The 27,181-nt window shown below is 33.0% G+C and overlaps 1 protein-coding gene across 1 annotated transcript; it reads right to left on the bottom strand.

Annotated features, from left to right (window-relative positions):
- Positions 1–1,893: 1,893 nt before the first annotated feature.
- LOC106060308 (WW domain-containing adapter protein with coiled-coil-like) lies at positions 1,894–27,113 on the bottom strand. The gene is made up of 13 exons (XM_056014468.1): positions 26,936–27,113; positions 23,392–23,422; positions 22,962–23,085; positions 21,841–22,253; positions 20,049–20,182; positions 19,825–19,895; positions 18,978–19,424; positions 10,405–10,659; positions 8,766–8,840; positions 8,330–8,408; positions 7,460–7,634; positions 6,539–6,666; positions 1,894–5,427 (listed from the first exon to the last, which is right to left on the bottom strand). The coding sequence occupies exons 1-13, from the start codon at positions 26,974–26,976 to the stop codon at positions 5,355–5,357; spliced, it is 2,046 nt and encodes a 681-aa protein (XP_055870443.1). The 5' UTR covers positions 26,977–27,113; the 3' UTR covers positions 1,894–5,354.
- Between the last annotated feature and the right edge of the window lie 68 nt (positions 27,114–27,181).

Here is a 27,181-nt window from a genome sequence, read left to right as displayed (position 1 = left end):
AAATCTTATATTAACTTTGTCTTTCTGTCTATTAATTTTGTACACGTTATTTCTCCCACTTTCCATTCTTGGATTCTTGTTTCTAACAAAACATGAATAAAAAAAAATTAAATAGCGGTAATTAATTAAGTTTTTGATACGTCAAAGGGAAATAAATCTTACATTATTGAGATTATGGCTGTAAAGGTGGCGTTCTTACACTTAGATTGTTGTTTTTGTTTCAAAGAATATAGTTTAGGCCAATAGTGGGATATAGAAGGCCTACTAAACAGTCTATTCTACCCAGTGCCGGATTTAAGTAACTGGAGGCCCTTACACTTTTTCAAAACCTGTAATGAAGTTCCACTTATGAATAATAACACTTAACTTAATCTTCATCTAAAAGTGTCTCATATTTTAGAAGAAATAAAAAGATTAATTTTAAATTGAACCTTTTCTTTTAGAAAAAAAAAATATATATATATATAATATGCCTATGTTAGTTGTAAAAAGTGTATATTTTTTTAGTTTATGGAGGTAAGGCCCATATGGTTGCCACACTTCCGTAAATCCAGAGCTGCATTTACATATTCCTAGCAGGCGACACTTCTTCATCATGAGATTGCTGCCAACCGACAGCGGTTTAAAGCTTTGGCAAAAAATTTTTTTAGAAAAAAAATTCTCTTTGAAATTTGGATATATATCTTTCTTATGGAGAATTACCTGTAGTCTAGTACCCAAGGAAATTGTCTGCCCTGCAAAGGGAGATAAGCCGCTATTCGTTTTGTGTAGCCCTTTTGTCTTTCTATTTTATACCTAGGTATGTTGGATTTTCTTCTTTAATTATTGGCTGTGAATCTATTTTAAAAATGTAGTTTCTTTTTGCCATTTTTGTTGCTGTGGCTAAATATTGAATAAACCAACGTTTCTTTATTTCCATAATTTGAAATCCAATTAGTAGAAATAGTTGCAAGGGCTCTGTTATAATTTGGATCTAGTAATCACTGGATATTTCTCAGTGGTCCAGATTAAGCGATTGTCTGCGTAAAGTGCCTTATTGATCGATTGATCGAAAAATGAGGTCTGGAAGGTCATTCAGTGGAATGGCTATTTTTAATCCTTTTTTAAATTTTTATTTAAATACTAGCTGAATCTAACCCACGGCCTGCGATTTAACCCAATTTGTAAAAGAGTTTCGCTCTTTAATAGAGATAAATTTAGGTATTTTATTTTTAGCCCCCCCTCCATCCGGTTCCAGCTGTGGAAAATACATCAAACATACATTACGGTCTCCACTATGATCTAAGGAACATTTATGCCAAGTTTTATCAAGGTTGGTGAAACGGTTTTGATTTCTATGCAGAACATTCAGCTTTATATATTAGATATGCTCTACAAATAAACCTCTTCTAAAACACTTGAGTATGCATAAACTACTGCAAATAAATAATCAGACTGGTGTTTTTTAAAAGAAAGGGAAATAGGCATATATCTTTGAAAACATTTGTAGTCTGTTTAAAGTTGTGTTATTTGTCAAACTATCATTATAAAATATATATTGTGTGTTTTCAGGTGCATTAAAAATCATGACAAAGAAACCCTTAAGAATCACAAAGTCCTAATCAAATTGCTCCAAGCCAGACCTCCTACATCACTTCAAATGAGAGTAACTATGGGAGGTGTTCTAGCATGAAGAGGACATCACTGTCTTCCTACCTGCAGAATAGAGTCAGCTGTTGATAGTATTGATGGAGCAGTAATAACACCTGTAATTCACTACAATGTTGTATTTTTTACCAGAGACTTTAAACTAATTGTCCCACTTTTCATCCTTGAGTGTCTTTACAAAGCATGTGAAACAATTCTAAACAAGTTTTAATCTACAAGGTCAACTAAAACACTGACTGAAAATACTTGTAAAAATTTTGAAATAATTTTATTCACAAAATGATATTATTTGCTTGATACCACAATGTCAAGCAAATGCACTAAAAACCATATTTATTTAGAATTATGATAATAGTAATATGAACAGATAAGAGAGTGATGAGAGCTGTGAATTCAGAGGACAACAATATCAGCTCAATCTCAAAGAGTTAACTGTGAAAGCTGGTTAATGTAGAAAGTGGTTGCCCTCCCCAGTTACTTTCTCCTTTTAACACCCCCCCCCCTCCTTTTTTTTTCAACACACCAACTCCCCAGTGAATAAACAGCAAAGGGCAACAACTTAAAACAAGAACATTATTTTAAAGAACTGTTGAAATAAAAAAAAAAAAAAAGCTTAATCTAACAACAAGTGACTGAGTAGTCCAATGATAGATAGATATATATGTACATACATATATATATATCTATCTCTATATACATATATACGCATATATATATATACACATACACACAGCGGTAGTAGTAGAGAACAAATGTACATTAACAATACAAGCATGCTTTGTGTTCATGGCAATCCACTGAATGGACAAACATAACAAACAAATCTTTGACTTCACGGCCCAAATTAACATATTTCTTTTCCCTTTTTATTTTATTCTAAATTTATATTGTAAAAATAAAAAAAAAAAAGCACCAGTTTACAGGGACTATAAAGATTGTTCTTCATTGGTTATCATACAAAAAAAATATTTCTTGCGAGATACAGAAAGAAAGAGTAAATCTAGGCTAATGGACCATTAGTTTTCAAGCATATCGAGATATGAGGCAAGTTCTAAGTACTGCCAGTGACTATAGCGAAAATATAAATAATCCTCTATACTGATCTGAAATAAGTTTGCATATTCTGAACACAAGTTGTTCAAGCCTAACAATGTTGTGGTAAATAAAAGTGTGCACATGTTTAAACCATACAATGGACAAATTTTATCCCACTAGACATTTCAAGGTTTAAAGGTGCAGTTATATAATTAAGACTTAACCATCACTGAAAGAAGCAGGTAAGGAAACATTATGAAAAGAAGTGAGAAAACCAAGAGCTCTAACAAGCAGATCACATAGTTGTACAAATAACAAGCATTAAAAGAAGAAAAAAAAAAACAGCTCTAAAGGATGCAGTTTTGAATTAAATTGAAGAAACAGTAGAATAGTTGTTGTCGATACAATAAAATATAATCTATTAGAAATAAAAAGGACATCTTTATATATAAATAGAGAGAAGACAGCGAAAAAGAAAATAATGATAAAATAGTAATGGATAACATTTGGCCAATTCGCTTGATGAAAAAAAAAAAACCTTCAGACATCCAAACAGGCAGGTGATAGTTTGACAATAAATAACTTAAAAAAAAAAAAAGAATGAGGTATACAAAATAAATTTCAACAACAAAAAAAATGTATTAAAAAAAATAACATTTGACATTTCTATTTCAAAGAACAAGGCTATTTCATTTTCTGGTCAACTTTTTTAAAAGCTAATCTTAACAAACGTGCTGGGAAAGTGATTGAATTGTTCAACAGTTATTTACTTTGTTTATAAAATGTATTCCTAATTTGAATTTGTAGTTTCAAAGGATTTAAATAAGAATGAAAAGTTTATCAATTAAAAATTTTAAGTTTCAAGGACAAAATTAGCCAAGTATATCTGCAATGGACTTTTCATGTACCTAGAATATAATCTTTCAAAAAAACCAGTAACATAATTATTAGCGTAAACAATTGTTCACTATAGTAGTAATAGTTTATTTCATGAATGAATGCATTGCAAACATTTCATAAAACGTTGGGTTAATGTTTTCCTTACATTTTATCCATATTATTACAATAATACATAAAGCAGTCTATTAGAATAATATTGTCCATACTAATTGTTAAGACTACAATTCTATCTCAATGGCTGGTAAATCTAGTTTCTAGACATCTGGTGAGACATCTACAAATAATAATGTAAAGTTGATAGTTAAATAGTTTCCAAACATTGTATTCTAGTCTTTTAAAATTGAGCTGCAGCTTAAGATTGTTTCTTTGTTCATCAATTAAGATCAACAAGCTGGCATTGCCTATCATTTCTTCAATATTGCTTGGTCAGTGGTGCCATGATAATACTAAAATAATATCTAATTAAGATTTATTTATTGAACAAAATTTCTGATTCTGTTTTCATCCTTAACTATAAAGTATAATTATCAGCTAAAAATGTTTCTGTTTTCATCCTTAGCTATTAAATATAATTATCAACTAGAAATGTTTGTTTTCATCCTTAACTATAAATGATAATTATCAACAAAAATATTTGTTTTCATCCTTAACTATAAATGATAATTATCAATTAAAAATGTATATTTATCTTGTAGATAATTAACTGCCAACTGATATATTTGTCAAAAAAAAAGTTTTCTATATTAGTACACACTGGTAAACTTATCTTACTCATAATGGATATTAAAAAAACAACAAAATAATTCCCCCCAATTTTTCGCTATTTTCAAATTTCCTTCACATTAAAAAGCATTCAAATATTCCCAGACAATACATTCTGTACTTTATTCATTTAATATTTTTGCTTTACAAATTTACATACGGTCCCATAAGTTATCGGATGCTAAATTCTCCAAACAACACAAAATGCTTATAAATTACAGAACCATTACTATTCTGTGACTCATGCACCCAAACACACAAATATCGGAACTAAAAAAAAAAATATGTTAAGGCCTTTAAAATCTATCACAACAAAAATGTGTGAAACTGTTCTTTATTTAAAAACTAAATTATTTCATGTTGTAAAAATCTTCAATGTCGTTGACAGGCAAGTTATAACAGCTGTTGACGTATTTCTGGTAGCATGAACATGAATAAATGTTAGTTAGACTAGCTCAGAATGTACACTTGCTGAGTCATTTTCTGTATTTACATTGGGATGGTCTTTAAAATAAGGGGAACGTTGATAGCTTTTTTTTTATTGTTCTGAAAAATTTTTCTTTTTCTTTATAAAGTAACATTTTGTATTGGTTTTCTTTGAAAGTAGTCTATAAAAAAGATTGTACTTTGAATATACATCAGACTTAACGGTCTTGAAGAGTTCATAAAGCATACTTGTCTTTAAAGAAAGCTCCACATTCATCTACTACTAGAATCAATGCTTTAAAATGCAACAAAAATGAAGAGAAAAAAAAAAAGAGTTAAAAATAGGACAGACGTTTGATCATAGATCAACTCGCTATTATCACATTAATGTTTCATACATCATGAAGAACAAATGCCTTTGCAGTGAAGTAAAGAATTTAAAAAAAAAAAAAAAAGATTCAACAAGTAAACTCTAGTCAACATATACACCTCTCCACACACAGCCACACTTGTACAGATTCTGTTCCCATAGTTTAAATACTAGTCTCTCCACACCTTCAAGTTTTGTGACACATGGCCTGTTGTCATGACGGTAAGAAAGATGAGGGTGTTTTTAGATTCTCTATTTCTTGACGCTGCTGATCTGAAGACATTATTCTGTAAAAATAAACAGATTTTGCTTGATTTTTTTCTAAAAAAAGAACAATATATAATGTAGTTGCAAGCATATAGAACAAGCCACAATTAGGGCTTTTATACGAGCATATATAAAATCTAAAGGCTGGACATTGATTGGAGCAGAGTGTATAGCATCAGAAGAAATAGCAAGCAACTTATACAAGTAGAGTCAAAGTGATAATAAATTTAATTTTTGTTCAGAAGAGGACTAGGAATTTCTCCTGAGTAGATATCACCACTATCCTACTTTTTACTAGAGTATTGATAGACAGATTGAGTAGTTAAAAAGCAACATTCTGACAACTTCATATTTTATTACTGTGATGCCTATGCTGCAACTGAATCTAGTCTGTGACGGGGTGTGACCTGGCCCTCACCATAACTACCGCACTTATTTTGTTCTTCAATAGTTCTTCTTAACTCTTTCTGTCTGTAATTATTTTCCATGTTTCGATGGAATTACTCATTTTGCTCATTTGTGTTTCACTACCCTGTTATGATTAATCTTCAATAACTTTTTGTTATGTAATCAGGAAATGTTATATTAGGTATACAATTATAGAAGAATGCATGCTCTGTTTATATAACACAAATTAAAGTTTATAAAACCCAAATTTAAGTTAATTTAATGGGGCTCAAATCAACATTGGTATCATCAGTTAAGAGAGAAAGAGTTAAAAATGCATTTCAACTAAAATGAGGTTTTTGTAAGTAGTTTGTATAAATTCTAGTTGAAAGAGGAATTGGGAAATATTTACCATTATCAGTTTAATTGCAGTGTGACCTTGTTACAAATAGTATAATATGGTCATAATAAATGAGAGAACTATATTTTTTCACACACTTGTAAAGAAATATATTTGATCAATGATCTACCATACTTTCTTGTACCATTTCCTATTGTACAGAATCAGGTTTTTGGCAAAATCAGTTATTGTATTCTCCATTAATTATGTACTTTGTGATGCCAGATTTCAGAATCAACATAAAGCTTATTGTAATATTTTAAACCATAATATTTGCCAAAGAAAACTACTTCATGTAAGTATGACACTGGGGAGGGAGCACACAAAAAAATAATCCAGCATACCTTTGTTCATGGAGAGTTGACTGGATTTCAGCTATCCGAACTTGAGAACGAGCTCTTTTAAGTTGAACAGATATCTGACTAATCTGTAGACTACCATTGGCCACCGACTCTTCCCATAGTTTTGCAGCCTGAGAGTGAACAATTTTACACCATGTTTTAACTTTAACATATGATGACCAGAAATGAAAAGGGATTCGTATTGCAGCTAAACAAAAACAAACTATACAACCTAAAAATCATTTGTGTTACACCATATCATTCGTATGCATTGGCACACTATTGTGACAGAAAAACCCTGTACATAATACATAAGGGTGTTCAAAATGTCTTCCCTCACAATAACACCTCTCTTGTCAATTGTATTGCACAGTTATATTAAATGGTGTTAGAAAGGAGATAGAAGCTTTTTATTCTGCAAATGTATTATTGCTTTTCAAAGTGATTAACTTTATGCTGTGATTTGGGTTATTTAAATAGTGTATTCCGCATAACTATAGCGTAACATTGCCAAATGCGTTAATTTACATTACTTTTGTGACAGTCTAAGTTCCTGCAATAGCGCAACATTGCCTTAATTAATTTTCATTAATTTTTAACTGTTACACTACATTGTTGCTGCTACAATTAAAGTGTTGAGATTATGTTGAGAACCGTTATTTTAAAGTGTCCCAAGTCTATTCTGTGTTAATGGGTACCAGACATCTGTTTTGGAAAAGTAAAACCAAATAATGTGCTGGCTTCAAGACACCCTTATTTATAGCTGGCCAAGTAAACTTTAGGTCACCTAACCAGGTCTTGAAGGAAACTTTCATGTACTGAAATATTTAAATCAGCTAAATGAAGCTAAATAAAAGCAAGTTTGCCTAAGGTTATTAAACAAGAAGATTGTTATCGAGAAGTTATTTTCTATGCAATGTCTACCTGTTTCTCCACTAAGTCTGCTTGCCAGCCTAACACATGCCCAATCAGTTTTTCATTATAATAGTTGCTAAGAGAAGCTGTTAATTTGGCAGTCTCCTCACGCTTCATGGCTGCAGCTGTTAGCGAGTTAATGGCTGCATTCTGTGAGCTGGAATCACTGGGAGTTGGGCTACCACTGAAATCACAGAAGTCATACCAGTTATGGACAATTGTTCAGAATTAGAAAAGCATTATGAGAATGCACATTATGATTATTCACAACAGTATGACACCAAACAAGATGTGATTTTTTTATACTCTCCTGCATACACTACATTTGCTTCCTGTGAATGCAATAATCCACAAAAAGGTGGACAAACTTTGTTGACAGTCATCTTCAATAAAGAAACTGCCCCATATCTTAGTGAATTAAACACCCCATATGTCCTTCAGAGAGCCCTGTGCTCCATGGTCTCAACGCGCTTAGTTATGCCACTTTTTCCCTTAAACTTATGGTCAGCTGGTCTTTTTAGTGCATGGTCCAAAGGTTTGGAATTTACTCCCCATTGAGTTCAGCCAAACCACATTTAAAAAAAAACATTAAGGCCTACAAATTAGATTAGTTTGCTATAAGGCCTACAAATTAGATTCGTTTGCTATTTTTACTCTCAATTTATGATTGTCATGTTGTCATAGTGACTAGAGCCTACAGAATGTGTTTACAGCACTACATACATCAAATTATTATTTGCATTTATGATTTGATTTATTAACTTAATAAACTGTTCACATTTGATTGTAAAATATTTTTTCTATGTAGCACATTTGATCCAAACCAACTTTCAGCTACTGATATCTAGTTAATGTTTTTTAAACATATAAGACTCTTACCAAGAGCTACGAGAGCTTGTTGCAGATACCGGACTAGTTCTTTCTAGCACATCATCTCCTTGTGAGTTATGCACCAACCCTGGAGAATGTCAATAAAATAGGCATGATTATTTTTAAATGGTTCAAAGATAAATCAATTCTATATCATATATGAAGAATGCCAACAGATTTTCAAAGAAGTTTAGGCAGCTGATTTAGTTATAAGCAAAATAATGTGGACAAAAAAAACATTAGTAGACTTGTACTTTGACATTTTAAATTTGTGAAATTAAAAGCTTGTTAGAAATTACTAATTGTTAATGCGTTTAATACATCATTCAAGTGTCACCAGTAAATCTGCAGATGTGTGTGCGCATGTGGATAAGGTTGAACTATAATAATTTGACATAAGTGCCTATGCCTGGATATAAACTATACTGATACAAAACTTTCATACTTGGAGTTGTGGTGCTTTGCTGAGCTCTAATATGCATACTCAAGGCCTTTTGAAGTTCTTGCAATGTTTGAATTGCTGAAAAAAAAATATGTGGCTAGAACATAAAAAAAAAAACAACAAAAAAAAAACTGGCAGCATGCCATTGATAGAGTTATTAGTTAACCAACAGTCTAATAAAATTCTTTATTGATCAATGCCAAATATAAAATTTAATATTAGAAAAACCACTGTAATGGAGCAATTAGATGACACAAGTGTTTAGGTGACTGACATGGTCTAAACTCATGCAAGAGTGATGGAGAGGTTCACACTAATATAGAGATCGATTGAGATCCTCTTTTGATTTAAGATTGATATGGTCTACACTAATGCAAAGGTAATTAAGATAGCCTACACTAGTGCTAGAGTAATTTAGATGGTTTACACTAGTGGTGGCCGAGTGATAACCAAACAGAGTTTTCAAGTTTGAATCCCGGGTGAAGACTGGGATTTTGAATGTCAGAATGCTACAAATACTTTGGATACAAGAAACCCTCATTAATAGTCGGTCATAGAAACAGATGAGCTTAACACATTATTGCCTACAAGTATACATCTTGCGTATTTTGTATGCAAATGGACACAAAAATACGCGAGTACGGTTTATCATCTGAAAATACGCATTTCCCCCTCTAAAGCAGAAAAAAAAAATGTATTAAAAAAAAAAAACAAGTAGTTCTTGCTAATCATATATATATAGATCAGTGTGTCAATGCCTGAAAATTGACTATTCCTATATTTGCACATTAAAAAACAACCAACTGTTAATGAAGCTGCTTACAGATCTAGATCTCTGGATTTGATTTTTTTTTTAGATGAAAGTGAGAAGGACAGAGGTTTTCATAGAAGAAATATTGGTTGAGCTTAATAGCATGATAAAGGGAATCAAACTGATGTTCCCTAACTTGCAAAATGTATCTTCTGTGGTAGCTACTGTTATAGTCACTAGCGACTAGCTAGGTTCCATAACTTATGAAGGCCTAAATTCAAAGAATGAAATCAGGGGCCTTTAAGGCAGACTCAATAGCCAACCTTTTTTATATTAGAAACAAGTTCAATGACTAATTAGGATTATCTGCCTTATAAAACTAGATGTCACTGATCTAGCTAAATTTTCTGTTGCTGCTATTATGGAATGTAAAGTACACAAGAGGCATTATGATCATAAGATCATTGCCAAATGACAAGAATGTTATCATTCTAACATATTCTAGAAAAGTCTAAGACAAAGACTACAAGTGTAAATATTTTGACAACTGTACAAAATGTCTTGTGTAACTTTATGCTGTGTTAACTTTAGGATTGCTGCCTTACGTGTATGTTTCCAGGTCTGGGAATATATTTTTCCCTTTTAGCATGTAGGCATCTTAACATCGTCAGCTCCCACAGGCTAATGGTCTGAAGGGGCTAACTTTATTCTTTTTTTTTTTTTTACACTATTGTAAGGATGATATAATATAAGTAAACCAATTTAACTAACAAAATATGCTCAATGAAAACTATTAATACATGCAAGAGATATATCACAAAAGAAACAAACAGATACTCTTGCCCTAGGGTAAACCACATAATTACTTTAAAAAAAAAGAGAAATACTTACTTTTATCATAGGTTCCACTTTCGCCTACTGCCTGTCTGTTTACTAATGTTGGGATTGGGTTTCCAATAGGCGACACAGACCTGTGAGACATGCCCGCTGTACTGACTGGATTGTGTACTGAGGTGGTAGATGTGGCAATGGGTGTACTTGTTGGTGGAAGCTGAGGTGTGCCAGCAGCAGAGGAACGAAATGATGATGGGGAAGGAGATGGCGATGAGGAAATATCCATATCATCTATAGGACCTTGTCCAGTATCTAATGGAAAGAAGAGTGTTATAAAGCATAACTATTCATTATTTGAAGTAAAATAAAGTCATGTAGCTTTCAAGGTACAATTTAACAGTAAACAAGAAAAACATTTTAAAAAATACTTTTTAAAAAAAAAAGACAATACCTCTTTTTTTACAACTTATAGAGCAATTATTTTGCTCTTAATAACTAATGAATGTTAGACTTTAAAAAAAATTCTAATGATAGGCCTATTTTTTTTTTTAATTCGAATGATAGGCCTATAGATCTAGACTTAAAATGTGCAAAATGTTCCTGAACATTAATTTATTAAACTCTTAAACAATATAATGCCTAAATGCAGGGGAGATGCCCAAAGAGACATAGTTTGTTCAGCATAAATATTTTCTAGTTCTCTAGCCAAATTTAAATTTATTACTTTTTACACTTTGAAAAAAAATAGAACAGTCAAACTAGAGTTTTCTCAGTGTAGACAACAAGATAGTTATTCTTTTCCCAACAGTATACATGAACTGCCAAATAATCATTTTCAAGATCCATGTTCATCCAGATTTTTTTTAGTTTTGAGCCTGCCCACCCTGAAGGTTTAAGTTTTCACAAAGGTACAGGTGGAATAGAGGTATTGTAAAAAAAAAAAAAGATAATATTAAAACCTCCTAAAAGCATATTCTGTAGTAAATAATTAATTTAACATTTTATTTGGGAAAGGGGGGGGGGGGGGGGTAATGACAAAATAAGAGTATAGCTAACTTGAATTTGTTATTATAATAAAAATAATTTGTCATGAGAGTTTATTCATGGCAAAAAGGTTTAAAAAAAAACAAATGACAAGCAGCCTGTAAATCAAGTTCTCAGTTCTCAATTTTATAAAATTGTGTATCAAGTATTTAACTTTTACTTTATGAAGCATCTCACAGACATTTCAAAGATGATATAACTATATCAACACTAATAATAATGAAAACTTTCTACCAATAAGCCTTGTTTAAAGTACCAAAGTACATTTAGGGAGTGAAGGTAGATATTAATTCATCGTTTACCAACAACTTATTTATGCACACGTTTTTATTATTTACTATTCAACATTATTTTTTTGTATGTAATTGAAAACAACAGCAACAACAACAACAAAAGAACATTTTCTTTTTATGGGGCAGCTTTCTAAAGAAAGTCCAATATTCCTTGGGTTCAACAACTATAGAAAAAGAACAATTTCTTTTGTTGAACATGAACTAAAAAACAGTGTATAAAATAAAAAGTCTGGAATTATAAAACTAAACATTTTGTATACTAAAAGGTACTACTGTAACACAACATTAAATAAAATGGAAACAAAGATCAGCAATTATCTTCTACTTTGAAGGAACGTCTGTAATTTGTAAGATAAATAAAACTCCAAATACTGATAACTTTTCTCTTCAATGTAATCCTAAATTGTAAATTGGAGTAATAAAAAAACAAAACAAACTCGAATTGATAGCCATAAGCTCAAAGCCACTAAGCCAAATTCAAGTTCCTTATTAATTTATTGTCAGAATAACATAATGATACCATATTGCGTCTCGTACACATTTAATCATAAAATTATTTAATGCTTATAAATGTTTTATTATTTAAAATTGTTTATGATGTATAAATACTGCATTACTCTAGTGCTGGGTGCTATTTAGATTGATGTCAGATACACGTGGAGGACATGTCAGAACTGAGCATTAAAGAAATAATCAATTTATAGACTAACAACTAAAGCGAATGTTTGCATAAAAATCTTTTTTAAAAAAAACATCATTTGAATTAGTTAATAAATGGAAAAATAGTTAATAACGAGCCATTAATAATTTTGTATTGTGACCTTAGATGCAATTTTTTTTGTCTTTCCAATGAAGCCAGAGTTACCAATGAAACAGTCTGTGACCTATTATAAAGGTTTATCTCGCCTGAAGTCTTTTATTATAAAAGCAGTGTGCTTGCATTAAATTACTGCTTACTTATTTAGTTTTCAAAATTAATAAATGTTTTCGCTTTCTGAAAACAAAAAAGTAGCTGTTCCCCCTTACTCTGAAAGATCTAAAATAAAATGCTATCAGATATTCAAGAAAAGGTTGCCAGCCAGTCCCTTTAATAAAAAAAAATGCACGTATAGCTTCTGATCTTGGAGACACAAGCTGACAGTACTCCAAACAATTCAATTTGAAAATAAGTGAGTAAAAGTGACTGAAAGAGAGTTTGAGAGCTCTCATAAAGGCTTCAAGACACACATTTCAGGATAAAAGAAAAACATTTGCCGAAGACGGGCGCAGAGGGCAAAAAGAAAACTTAGAACCTCAGAGGACAAAAGCTTTGTCTGTATAAGATGTGACATAATATGAATGCTGCAACTGGGTTTGAATAGGCATGTGAAACACTGCTCTAATACTTAATCTTCAGAATCAAAGACATTGCTTTCATTAAAAGTGACTGTGTGAGCAAATAAATTACTGATCCAGAAAAAATTTAAAGCAAGACACACATAGACACAGATGCCTGCATCCCAAAATGGAAAAGTGTATCCCCCGACCTGCAAATGTGTATTTAGATGGGAAAATGTGTATTTTTTTTTTATATAAAGAAATATACTCATGAACGACAGAAATCCATAAGATTTAAATCATGCATATTCATATAAGGCAGCACTCCTAAAAGAAGACTTGTTAAAATAATAGAAAAAAGGAGATATAAGAAACACTGACAGGTAGTAGATCAGCTCACTATTCAGCAACAATATGCACTAAATGCTAAGTGCAATGTGACAAAAATTATAGCGTCTAATTGCTGGAGCCCAAATCCACTTTCTTTTCACTTACCAGAATTATCTACCCCTAATGCTATACAATTGCACCTAAGAATGTAATAATTCTTTTTAAACTTTAGTTTACAGATTGAATATATTTTCATGTGTAGCTGTGTAAGTACAAACTGGAGTAATTCTGAATTGACAAGTGATGTACCAGGATTCATAGTCCTTATTACAAGAGGGAACAATTCTTCCATGTTTTTATTGGATCCTTCAAAAGAAATAGAGAACGGCCCTGATTGCAATCTTTGAATTGGGCTTTCATAAGTAGAGGAACCTAGTTCAGTTACTAAGCAGGAGATAATTTCTTCAGTGGGAAGCGTGGTCAAGAGGCTAGGTATGCTTTAGCTTGGTTTGTCTTGGCTACCTATGAAGGGGGCTCGAGGTTTGACACCCGACTCAAGGAGAGTTGTGTTTACTGAGCGCCTTCTCAGAGATTTCCTACCCCCCCCCCCCCTGTCCAAATGTGATAGGACCATAGCGCTCTGAGCAGGTTATAAGCACAAAAGTAGCGCTATATTAAAAAAAAATGCTATAATAATAATTTTAGAGTCAAGGCACATCAGTTTGATTCCCTTTGTCATAGTGTGGAGATTAAGTTCAGCCACAATATCTGCCATTAAAGCATTTTTGCCCTTGTCACTTTCATCTTAAAAGAATTTCCTTCAGAATAGGGTGATTTACAAAAATTTGTTAGAGAAGCAGCTTTACTAACACTTAACAGTGATTTTTTTTTTAATGTGGGTAATGTGTGTTTATAATTACACACGTCTTTATTAAAGATTCTGACCCATCTCAAGACGTAACCAAAGCCAGAGACTATGGGAGCCTCAATTGTCTTCCGAGACAGAAGAAGCCATGTAATAATAATATAATAATAATATATTAAATTAAACAAACAATGATAAATTTTAACTTTTGTTCATCTCTAAAAGTTACATTTAATCATTGAAAGGGATGTTTGAACTATCTAAGAGAAACAATATTTAAAAAAAAAAAAACAAGGTTACAAAGTGGTCCATTCAGGCAGGTAAAAAGGCAGCTTTCAATATTTTCAGCAAGAATAAGAAGCTATCAAAACTACAACCCTTATCTCCAATTATACAAAAAGAAGGCACAAAGAAGTTTTGCCAATATTATTATAATGTTAGGCTGACTGACGACATCATGCAACATAATACTGAGATATGACCGTATATTAATCTTATTATTATTATATTGTTAACATTAACATGTTTTCAATGAACTGATGATTGAGAATATATAGTTCAATGTAAACCTGGCTTAGCTGATGTTATTGAATGATTATCTAATTGATCGCTTTCTAAAAGGCCAATCTCTCATTCAGGACCTCAAAGAAGAAACTTTTCAATTCGGTTAAATCTTTTGATTGTTTTTATCAATAGTACATTGCAATGCAAGTGTATAATATGAAACACTGCTTAAAAAATGATATTTTAAACTGACTTTGTCTATTATGCATACTTTATAAAAAATGTGTCACTTTTAGTAAACATTTTATTTAAAATAAAAGTAGCTCATATAACAGAACACACTGAATTTAGTAATACAAATAGTTTTTTCTAAATTTATATAATTAAAAAAAACAACAACTTTGTATAAATATTTGAGAAATAAACATATAGAAAGTCCTCCCTTAATAATAAAGTCTCCTGTGTTTCTTATTATAATAGTGAATAGTTATAAAAATGGTGTATTATTATGAAATATCTGCTTATATAGTTACTTTTAAAAATTAAATAATTCACTTTCAGAAAAGAAAAAATTAGCTGTTGTATCAGAACTTTGAAAAGTCTAAAATATGATGTTGGATTTTCAAAAACTTTTCTAGTTTCTGTGATCTAAATGGGACAGACAGACCACACAAATTAAATAGCAGCTATTCGCATTTCAAGGGCCGCTTAAAAACACAAAATCTAAATAACCAAAATCAAAGACTGACTTTCAGATATTTAACAAATATGCAAATTTAAAAAAATGATTATAATCAGTAGAAACATATGTGTGGGGAGAAAGATGAGAAATTCAATTTATAAAGAAAATAATGAAATCATCACATCTTTAAGGAAGAAATCAACAGCCAGGGGAGCAAAACAGATAGATACAGCCTGCTGAGTAAAAACTGAGGGAACATGAAAGACAGCAAGAGGCAGAAATATTAAAAGAAAGGTAAAATAATGAGTTATCAGGTTTATTTATAATTAACACAAAAATATGCTTTGCAGTGTTAATAAAGGATGTCACAAGATACAATTTCAGAAATGTGGGAATATATATATGTGTGTGCCCTTTAGAATACAATGTCAGAAATTTAGGAATATATATGTGTGCCCTAATACAATGTCAGAAATGTAGGAATATATATAAATATATATGTGTGTGCCCTAATACAATGTCAGAAATTTAGGAATATATATATATGTGTGCCCTAATACAATAATGTCAGAAATGTAGAATGAATATATTATATTGTTACGTATCTCTCCTACTATCCAGGCTCTCTTCAAACTGCACCACACGACACAACAAACTTAAAGAACCTCACAACTCAGGGCTCCAAAGTATCAGTCAATTTAATTTCAAATACATTACTAATACTGTACAGTTGGCAATAACATCACACTAACTGTCCAAAACCTAGCCTTGCTCCGCCTGACTTCACACACCGTCTGTCTCTAACTTCGCCTCGTACTGGTCACATTGCGAGGTAACATGAAGTCTCGTCTTTCTGACACACTCTCTCTTATATAGTGTCTCTACTGGCCTTCTAGAATCGGATGGAACGTTCTTGACCACTCAGAATGATCACAATCGCCGTGACTTGCGTGCGTAATATTTACACACAGGTCGTTGCCGAACTGGCGTGTACTGTCACTGGTCACAGTTGACCGCTCGTCCTGCGCTGGACTGTGGCGATTTGAGTAGGCTAAAAACACACAGCACTACCCCCATCTGTGTCACTACCAGGTTTACAACACTGTCCCCTCCTTAGATCTGTCCGTCCCGGACAGCATCAATCTCATGACATGGGATGTGTAGTTTCATCGCTGCAGGTGGGGGGTCGATCGGTGGGGGTGACAGTGGGCTTGCCTCTAGAGCTAGACGAAGCCATCCACGTTGAATTCAGCAACTGTCGCTTTCGTCTTCTCTGCCAGTTGACCTTCACCTGGTTGCACTGACATCGTGGTCGCATCGCCATCCTCGAACGCAGCCAACGTCGCTTTCTTCTCCTCCAGTCGATCTTCATCTTGTTGCAATGACGTCGTGGTTGCATCACCAAACGTCGCCTTCTGTCATTCTGTACTGGGGGCAGCCATTTTACACATGGGGAAGGATTGGATGCCAGGGCCGGTGTCATCAAAATCAATGGCCTAACAGGTGGTTTCAAATGGCTTTCTCGAAGAGGTTTTTTGGGATGGGTTTCCGGTTCACTGGAGGGGACATTATGGGACAGGTCATCATCTTCACACTTGTATGGAGGACATGCTTGTGGGGCAGGTTGGTAACTCTCCACACGCAAAAGTCCCTCTCCTTCGGCATCAGGCTTCATTCGACTAGTCTCAGCAGCGGACCAATCGTCTGTTGGGTTGAGACCTTTTCGATTACTTTCTACTTGCATGGAAATCTCTGCTGCGTCATCAGGTTTCGATGGGTGTTCATAATCATCACCAGGGCTTATCTCGTTGGTCTTAACCTCTAGACAGACATCTGCAGGTTTCAAACCTCGCCGGTAGCTTTCATCATGCAAATGTTCTTTAACAGTTTCATCAGGTTTGTACTCGCTGAGGAAATCGCAGCAATCACCACATTTCTTCTCATGGGAGCTACTTTCGTATGGCTTACTATTAGAGTCACAGGTAGCACCATCTTCACTAGCATGGCCATCGTAGATGCGTATTTCGTAGCACAGGGTTTCTACCACCTCGTTCAAAGTGTTCAGCTCGGGGCTCGTCACTTCTTTCACTGAAGTGTACATCTGTTCTACTCTGGTACAGGTTTCTTTCTGTAAGTCACCCTTCCACACATTCTGAAAGTCAGCCAACATCTGTTGTTGAAAGGTGATCAGCAGCTGCACTACATCGGGTTCTAACTCGAACAGGTAAGTGTCCGGATCTTCACCTTCTTCAGTTAGTTCTTCTCTAAGGCGTGCTTGCAAGGTTTCTTTCTTTCCGATTGCCTTCAGCCCTCGATCACAGAGTTCTCGCCTCAGTTCTTTCAATTCTAGTTCGTTCAGCAGTTTCAGACGAGCCATAGTAGATCCGATCCCACTTCTTGACGCCAGTGTTACGATCTCTCCTCTACTATCCAGGCTCTCTTCAAACTGCACCACACGACACAACGAACTTAAAGAACCTCACAACTCAGGGCTCCAAAGTATCAGTCAATTTAATTTCAAATACATTACTAATACTGTACAGTTGGCAATAACATCACACTAACTGTCCAAAACCTAGCCTTGCTCCGCCTGACTTCACACACCGTCTGTCTCTAACTTCGCCTCGTACTGGTCACATTGCGAGGTAACATGAAGTCTCGTCTTTCTGACACACTCTCTCTTATATAGTGTCTCACTGGCCTTCTAGAATCGGATGGAACGTTCTTGACCACTCAGAATGATCACAATCGCCGTGACTTGCGTGCGTAATATTTACACACAGGTCGTTGCCGAACTGGCGTGTACTGTCACTGGTCACAGTTGACCGCTCGTCCTGCGCTGGACTGTGGCGATTTGAGTAGGCTAAAAACACACAGCACTACCCCCATCTGTGTCACCACCAGGTTTACAACAATATATATAAATGCGTGTGTGCCCTCTTTAGGCAATGTTGGCAAAGGAAACAAAACACTATCATGACAAAATTCCCCTAAAGTTTTAGATTACAACTTGTAGAAACCATTAAAAAAAAAACAAGAGTAAAAAAATATGGGCTAACTGAAAGTGCTTTTGTAAATATTTTTTAAATACTAGTCTCTCATATTGTTCAGTCTGTTATAAATAACAAATTAGATTAAATGTCTACTCAGTTATAGTAACTGATTTCATACTCTCATGCTCATTGGATTTTTAATGTAAAAGACAACACTCTCACCATAAATGCACTTATTACCGAGATGACTAAAGTATCCATAACAATTAATATTTGAAAATTATTTTTGTCTTTGGTGTCACAAAATACACATTAAAAAACACCTGAGAATAAAGACTTTCAATCAAATTTAATCATATTTTATCCAAGTTGTTTATATGAAGTACATTATTATCAAGTGTGAATAAGTGTGTTTTAATGATGTATTTATGTAGCCTTTTAACTTTACACCTATTTTAAATCATTTAATAGAAGATGTATATTGAATCTTACTTACTTACTTACTTAGAGTAGACTAAATACAAGAAAACTAAAAAGCATTTTAAATTATAGTATCATTGATAGGTTGAGATTAGAAAAATGTGCAATATTAAAATGCTCACCATTATATCTTTGAGAACCTTGACTATCAGTGCGGTGCCGCCTCTCGCCACTTCTTTTGTAATCCGTGTTAATAGACGAGCCATGTCCTTCAGTCTGTGAACGTTTATAGTCTGCATTAAGAGGTAAATCTGAGAGACCATTATTTCCGCCAGGTGTGGAACCTGACCTCTGGTTGTGTGGGTGGTATGAGTTACTTGGCGTGGAGTCACCTCCAGTGCGTAGTCTGTCCACACTAGACTTGTGAAATTCCCTGGTGTCCCTGCCACTGCCAGACAAGTCTCTGGGGTCCCTAATGTCTCTGAAGTGTTGTGTGACTGACATGGAGTCCCTACTGTGCTGAGACTCTGCAGCGTTCTCACCGCTGTTGTTGCGGTGTCCTCTAGCATGTTCAAGCTGTGGGTGATCACTTGAACTGGAATGTCGAGCAGCACGAATATCTGCCGCGTCTGAAGAAGTAAGAATAGAAAAAAAAAATAATGTCTTGCATTTCATGGTTTTTACTACCCTTAATTCCCTGAATTATGTTAATAGGCTTACATGTAAACATTTTATCACAGGAATTGATGACAAAGTCGAAATCATCAGGTTGTTGTTATTTGTTAAAGTCTAATATTATTTTACTACTTTTTTAGTGTTTGTAACTCTTCATAAAAGTTTCATTAAACGTCTATGTAAAATGTGTACAATGTGTAACTACATGTATTGAAGTCATGTCTGAAGACTTATTTTTTTGTGGTTCACTTATTCACACAATAAATTCAGTAGTCATGGCAAAAAAAAAATGTTTTTTATTTATAACATGGCAATACGTGAGCTAAAATGAACAAATTATTTCTTATTCCTTACTTTTGTTTGCATGAGATTGTGACAACACTCTTGGCCTCCCATCTTTTGATCTATGATCTGGGGTTTTACACCTAGAAATACAACAACAATGTGTAAGTTCTTATTACACCTAGAAATACAAAACAATGTGTGAGTTCTTATTACACCTAGAAATACAACAACTTGTAAGTTCTTAGACTAATGGAAAAGTGAATGTTATAGTTGAATAATGAAAGCCAACTCACAATTCACTGATCCACTCTTTAGGTTTCTCCCACTGAGATACTTCTGTTTTACAGTTGTAGTAGTACCTCTTGCCAGAACTGCTAATGTGTTCTGACCAGTCACCACAAACTCGTATGGCAGATTTCTGAACTTGCTGTAATATAATGAGTAACTACATTACTCAACAAAAAAGAAAATCTCTGCTACTTGACAAAATGCTTTATCCTACTGGACAAACATGTTTTATCCTACTGGACAAACATGCTTACTAAAACAATGTATAATGGGACAGTGCTGATTTCCATTTGCTTATTCTACCCCCCCCCCCTCTTTTTTTTCAGTAATCAAGCCCAGACAAATAAATGAAATAAAGATAATTAATAAACACTGAATTTTCAAATTTGTGAACTAAAGTAATGTTTTTTTCTTATAACCTTCAAAGGCAATGCTTATTTCATATCATGCTTAGCCCATGTAAAATAAAGTTGACAGCTCTATTGATTGGCCTAAAAAAAAACTAGGTTATACCTAGGAGAGAAGGAGAATCCTATACCAAAACTCTAGATTAATTTGTATTTAAGTAAAGAAATCTATTTTAAAAAAAAACAACAGTTTCCCATATTATCCAGATAAAAATTGCCACCTTGAAGTAGAGAAAAACATCTACAGTTTTTTGTGTGCTCTACCGAAATTTCATTCCCCTGCCAAATATTTATGTTGCTAAAAATCTTGCCACTACTGTGATATTAAAAAGACAATAAAAAAGTACCATTAAAAGCCCTAATATGGAAAAAAAAGTTTTCTTGTTAAAATGATATGATATTTTGGCACATCTGCACAATTTAGGCCATGTCATGCTCATAATCCCTCAAGTTTTCTTGATAAAAGATATTTTTGTCACCAATTTCTCTACTAGTTAGGTTGCTGTTACCAGCTTACCCTATGAATGGTATCTGGTATGTCATATGAGCAGCTGGCGAATGTACTATTAAGACTGTATTGAAAATGATGGAAAAAGGTAGAGGAATAGAAAAATTACAAACTACTTGTTAAATAAATGAAGCCTATTTGATTTCTACTGCGCCCTAAAAGATAGTGCTTTCATAAAAAATTAAAGCAATGACACATTGCTCAATAAAAATTTAAGATAAAAACACCTCTAACCAAAGGAGAAAAATAAATGAATGAAGAGATAGTAAGGAATGACCAATGTTCTAGGGATCATGGGTATGTGTGGCTGTTTTAGTTAATAGAAGTGTTTCATGAGTATTTAGAGTGTTAGCATGAATACATTTCAAATACATTGTGTACATGTTCTGAGTGTATAATTCATTATCAAATGACGAAATGTAAATAAAATTAAGCTGAATTTTGTTCATTACTCAATGTTTCTTCCTAATAAGACATTCAGAGAAAGAAAGCAGAATTAATGCCAACATATAGTCTACCATTCATAGTTAGGGGTTTGTGCTACACCAATGCATCAACAACAAGCAGAAAAGTAATAGTGGAAAATGGTGTATGCAGCAGAGGGGCATAAAGGTGAACACATTTTAGTACTATATCATAACTGTAATAAATCACATCTGATCTTTACTTTATAAGCTGAATTTTTAATCATAAAACAGTGAGGTGAGATAGTTAAGCACTTGACTATCAATATGAAAATCTCTGGTTAAGGTCTTAATTGAAGTACCAGGTTTTTAACTTGGGATTGTAAGATTGTCCTTTGGTCCCAGCATTGTCTTTTTGAAATTGATGCACATTCAATTGAAATACTTTTTAAAATCTCTTTTTCAAAAATAAACTGACCTCTTTGTCTTTGCTATGTTCTTTGCTACTTGAAATGGTTTGTCTTCCATTATTGGATGCAGAGGATGATGTTGGTGTCTTGTCCTTTTCAGGATGGCTGTTATAATCCAACATACTTGAATGCTGCTGAGGGGGTAACCTGTGTTCTGTCTGTTGAGATGATGAAGAGGGGGTGGAGCTTTTGTACTCAGATTTGGAGCCTGAGTGGCTGTTAAAGTCTCTGCCACCTCTTTCCCCTTGACTCCCAGAGCGTTCTTTTCGCTGACCAACAGGTGCTGCTGAAGATCTGTGGGAGTCTGCACCACTGCTGGGTTCTCCACTGAAGGCAAAACTAGTCTCCATGGGTATGGGACGGCCCAAGCTGCCAGTGGCCAAGTAGTGACTAACCTTTTTCTCTGCAAGACTGAGTGAGCCTGTTCAAAATCAAGAGGAAAAAAAAATAATTATTTAATTAAAAATGTTTACTCCATTGCTAATCTGAGAAGAAAAAAAAAACAATTTCTATGTCCTATGCCAGAAGATTTTTAAAAATCCCAGCATGCAGTTTATGCAGATAAATGGGACATATATATTCAAGAAGAAATCCAACACATTGGTTATAAAAGCTATGTAATGAATACAATAAGTAAAAAGCTAATAGAAACATAAGATCAATGCAAAAATAATGTTAATTGACAGCTACCAGACTTTCTATCAGGATGAGGTATAACTTGAAAATAGAATCACATGTGCAAAAGACATTGAGTTAATGATGTTAGTGATAACCAAATTTTGTAAAAATCAAAATATTACTGAAGGACTTTAAGTCTATTCAAACATCCCAGTATCTATTAGTGCTTTTAAATGAAATAAGTCCCTGCCAACATCCCTGTTTCTAGTATGTCTGTAATAAATAAACTCCAATGCCAAAAAGGGACTACTAAGAAAATCACTGCCTCACACATCTCATTTGATTCACCGGTGACAAAAATTTTATTTTCACCAGAGCCAGAGAATGTACATATATATAATAATACATAATAACATTAAAAAAAGGCTGTCATTATTTACCAAATGATTGATATGTAAGGAAACAGCCAACTGATTAAAATGGATACAATTGTAACCAAAACAAAAGTCACCTCTTTTTTCTTTATTTCTCTCAATATAAGCGGGCTTGTTCTGATTGCGGGAATTAATACGGCTGTTAAGTGGTCCATCGTCATCACTGTCGTCTGTAAACAAACTACTATTGTACTGCATGTCCTGATTTAGAAAAAAAATAATAAGATTGTGAAAAGCTTAAATACAATGCATGCAATTTAATTATTTCTCCATAATGCTATTACCAGGAAAAAAAAAAACACTACAAAATTGATAGTATAGCACTTTTACTATTTAGAAAAAGGTGGCTAGGACTGCTTTATACATCCTTAATGGAAATGTGTAGTGATTACAAGGACTCTTTTTTTTTACAATTAAAAACAATAATAAAAATCAATACTGGATGACATTTGAAAATATTTCAAAAGAAAAAACTTTGGCTATGAGTAAATTACAAAAATAAAGTACCTGATGCAGATGGGTGTCTTTTCTTTCATACCTAAGGGGAAAAAAGTACATTATTATATATTATTTATAATGATTATAATTGTACATAACAAGCATTTATAATTATTATTATAACTTTTAACTGTAATTAGATCTAGGGTGTAGATCTGTAAAAAGTTAAGAGCCCTTTCAGACTTTGTGATCTATTGACATAGAGCATTTGATGTAAAGGATATCATTTTCTATGGCCAATGATTAATAAGGGTGTCCTGTGGCCAGCACAACAAGCAACAGCCTCGACTTTCCCCAACTAATATCAGGTACCCATTAGAGTTAGCTAGATTGGGGGTGTCTTAAAAATCCAGAAATTTAAAATCCCAACTTATTTCTGAGATTCAAAACAAGACCCCTTGGTTTGTAAGCCAAGCACTTAACCACAAGTCACCACCACCCATGATTTACTGAAATATTTGATTAAATAAATTGTAAGTTTAGTAGTAAAAAAAAAATCAAAGTGATGGACATTAGAATTTAGGTACATCTAATCTACTATCTAGATCTAGTAGTAGTAGGCCAAAGTTTAATAATCAATTTAAAAACCGATCAAAGGTATTTTAATTTTATCTCATTCAGGGGTGCCACTTTTCCGAGATATCCCAGAAATATGGGTTTTGAGGTGTCAGATTTTTTCCCCCTTCCGGGTTTGCCCACCTACAAAATATAATATTTCCTGGTTTACTGTAGATTCAGAATGTAAACATTGTAGATCATCTTGAGGATCTAATTGCACATCTATTTCACAATATCTAGATTAGTTATTGTTTAAGCATTGACTGTTTAGGCTAAGTATTGTGCTGAAACTTGCAACTTTACTTTTTTCTCTTTGTGTTTTCTAAATAGAACTTGATAAAGACTTGATCTAGAATCTAGATTTAGGATCAAGATCTAGATTTAGGATGGATTAAATATAGATTAGTAAATCTATATAAAAGTGAAGGACAGTAGATAGCAGGATGCCCTGAATCGACATCATTTTAGACAAGGTCACTAATGAAGCTATCTGAGTTCTAGAGATAATGATTGAAGAATAATCTAGAATTCAAAGATACCCTAATTTAGGGATCTAGTTTAGATTATTATAAACAGATACTATCAAGCCTACAGCAAGTAATACAGCACATTCTAGACTAGATTAGAACTACATTAAACATATTAGGTCTTGGTCTGTTCTGGAACTAGAGCTCAGTAAAATCTATCTCCAATAAAATTTTTAAATTAAAGTTTAATTTTAATTAAATTATTATTAAATATAGTCTAGATAAATACTAGTCCATGTTTATTAATGGAATTAGTTATTAAATAATAATTATAATGTGATGAAAGTATGTAGTTTTACAGGAACAATGAGGGTATTACTATTTTTAGAAGTTAAGCTCAACTTTAAAAGAGAAAAACGTTTGCTTATTTTTTTTTTTTAATTGGGAAGGGGATTGCAAAAACACTGTTAATAGTATTATTGTGATTGGTATTATTGGCCTACAAAATCAACCTCTGACTAATTTCAGGGTTTGTGTATTTCGGTCTCAGGGTTTATACAAATTGTACACATTTACTGGACAATAAAATGACACCCCGATCTCATCATAGTCAGTGATAGTGATCATACTAGATCTAGAGGAGGCTCTTATAGTTTGAACACCCCATCGGATTCTCCTTTCTAAACGGGTCGCTTTTTTTTGTTTGTAATTCATTTGTTTTTATGTTTGGAGCTAAAATCGACGATTCGGGACTGAGCATGTCCAATTTTAGATAAGTTCTGGTAATTTTGTTCCGTTTTTCCAAAGCAGATGGCAGTTATTTAGATTCTCGGTAACCATGTATGTTAAGCTGTTGTTTTAACCTCCCCCGGCAATTCATACCCATATAAGGGATGAAGGCTATATCATGAGCATGTTTGATCGTAGGCTGATGGGCATATCAAAATAAGCTTCCAAACATCTTTAGAAAGACATTCCAATCACATTTATACCGTTAGCTGTTAAATAAAATTAAAAAAGGGGGTGTCCAAACAAATAATAATGAATTCAGCTCATTCTCCTTTTTGAACACAGCAAAATCGTATTAAGAAATATTATTGGGATTAATAAATCTATGATTTTTTCAATGAATAAACATGACCTAGATAGAGATATCTAGAATATATAACTTATGAATGAAAGAAAAAGTGTGGGCTGCTAATTTGAAGCCAGAGACCATGCCCACTGCATGTGATCACGCAAGATAAGCTGGCGGTAAGGAGAGGTATACACTCAGCGAGTAGTGTCACAAACTATCCAACAGGCAGTGGAGGGAAGGGGGAGAGAGTCATGAAAAGAATTATAAGCATCTATGGGAGGGAGGGGATGTTAAGATGTCACAAAACGAACATCCAAATTATGAAAACAAGAAGAGGGTCCTTGGATGGGAGTTAAAAGAAAGACAGAGAGAAAATACAAGTAGCCTAGTAGAAAATATAATGTTTATTAAATTAAAATAATTAATTTATAGCTCTATAATCTATATAAATTTATTTCTGTCTGTTTCTACACATAGATTATATAGGTATTTAAATAAATAAACTATACACGATATATATATATATATATATATAAAGAGAGAAATAGAGAGAGTATATGAGGAAATAGACTATAAATACATATTGCAAAATTGAATCTACTTCTTTTACTACAATCTAAATAATTTTTAAGTAACACCGATATAATTTATTAGCAATTACATAGTGGTGTTCAACACTGGTGCTCACTGTTCAACTAAAGGAGAAAGCCCAAAAACTGCATTCAAAATAGGAGCATGAAGTGACCTAATTTATTTTAAAATAAAATCTTGACTATGGGTGGTAATACAAAGGAACACAGCTATTTTTATAGTCCTTTAGTTGCAGAATAAGAATCTGCTTTCAGTTTTTTTGTAAGTTAAACCTTCACCAAATAAAAAAATAAAATAAAAAATTGACCTAGTTCCCGAAAGTCGGTGTTCAGTTATAAGAATCTACCATAATAATACTGTCATACTCAGTCATAGTAATCATACATTTTGAATTTAGATCTAGATTCTAGATCATCATCTACATAGGTCTAGAGTCTAGGACTAGATCAAGTAAAAATAAATTTGAGTTAGAAATCTATAATCTAAACAGTCTATATTCTAGATCTTTGAAATTTGAAACAAAAAGTAATTTTAAAATATGTTGAAATGTTGAATTTGACAACAAACCAAGCCAAAAAGTTGAAAAAGCAAAATTTAGTAAATCTGGAAAATTAGACTTCAGAAAGACAAACAATATTAGAAACTGCAATAATGGTAACAATCACATTGAAATGAATACTAAGCTTAGGACGCCAACATTAAAATATACATATAAATTTACATCTAATAGATAATGTAAAACTAGCATTATTGAAACAGACATAATAAAAAGTAAACAGACTACAGTCAAAACATAACAAATATGGCCGCCAAAAAAATGTAAGTGCTGAAATTATGATGTGTGCGAAGTATTGTTTACCCATCATTGAGTCTGGGCTGTTTCCTTGCATGCATTACCATTAATGCTATAGAACAATAGCAAAATGCAATGCAAAGGAAGTTATTTTAAGGGATACTAAAATATTTCATTCAGCTTGATTTGACTCTGTTCGTCTGGTTTGACGCCATATTAGATCTACATCCGGGGTAGTTAGAGAATTTCGCATAACATTTTCTAAAATAATGTTGAATTTTTTTATCAAATTGCATAAAAAATATTTTTTTT

This window comes from Biomphalaria glabrata, chromosome 16 (assembly GCF_947242115.1).
Source record: "Biomphalaria glabrata chromosome 16, xgBioGlab47.1, whole genome shotgun sequence".
NCBI lineage: Eukaryota > Metazoa > Mollusca > Gastropoda > Planorbidae > Biomphalaria > Biomphalaria glabrata.
The sequence above is the reverse complement of the archived record's forward strand: the minus strand, read 5'-3'. Positions and strand labels throughout refer to the sequence as shown.

Coding starts and splice junctions, on each gene's coding strand:
- LOC106060308 (XM_056014468.1), bottom strand. CDS start 26,976: ATGGTAATGCATGCAAGGAAACAGCCCAGACTCAATGATGG. Junction 23,086..23,391: donor AAGACACCCATCTGCATCAG/GTACTTTATTTT, acceptor TTTCTAAATCAG/GACATGCAGTACAATAGTAG. Junction 5,428..6,538: donor TCAACTCTCCATGAACAAAG/GTATGCTGGATT, acceptor TTATTTTTACAG/AATAATGTCTTCAGATCAGC.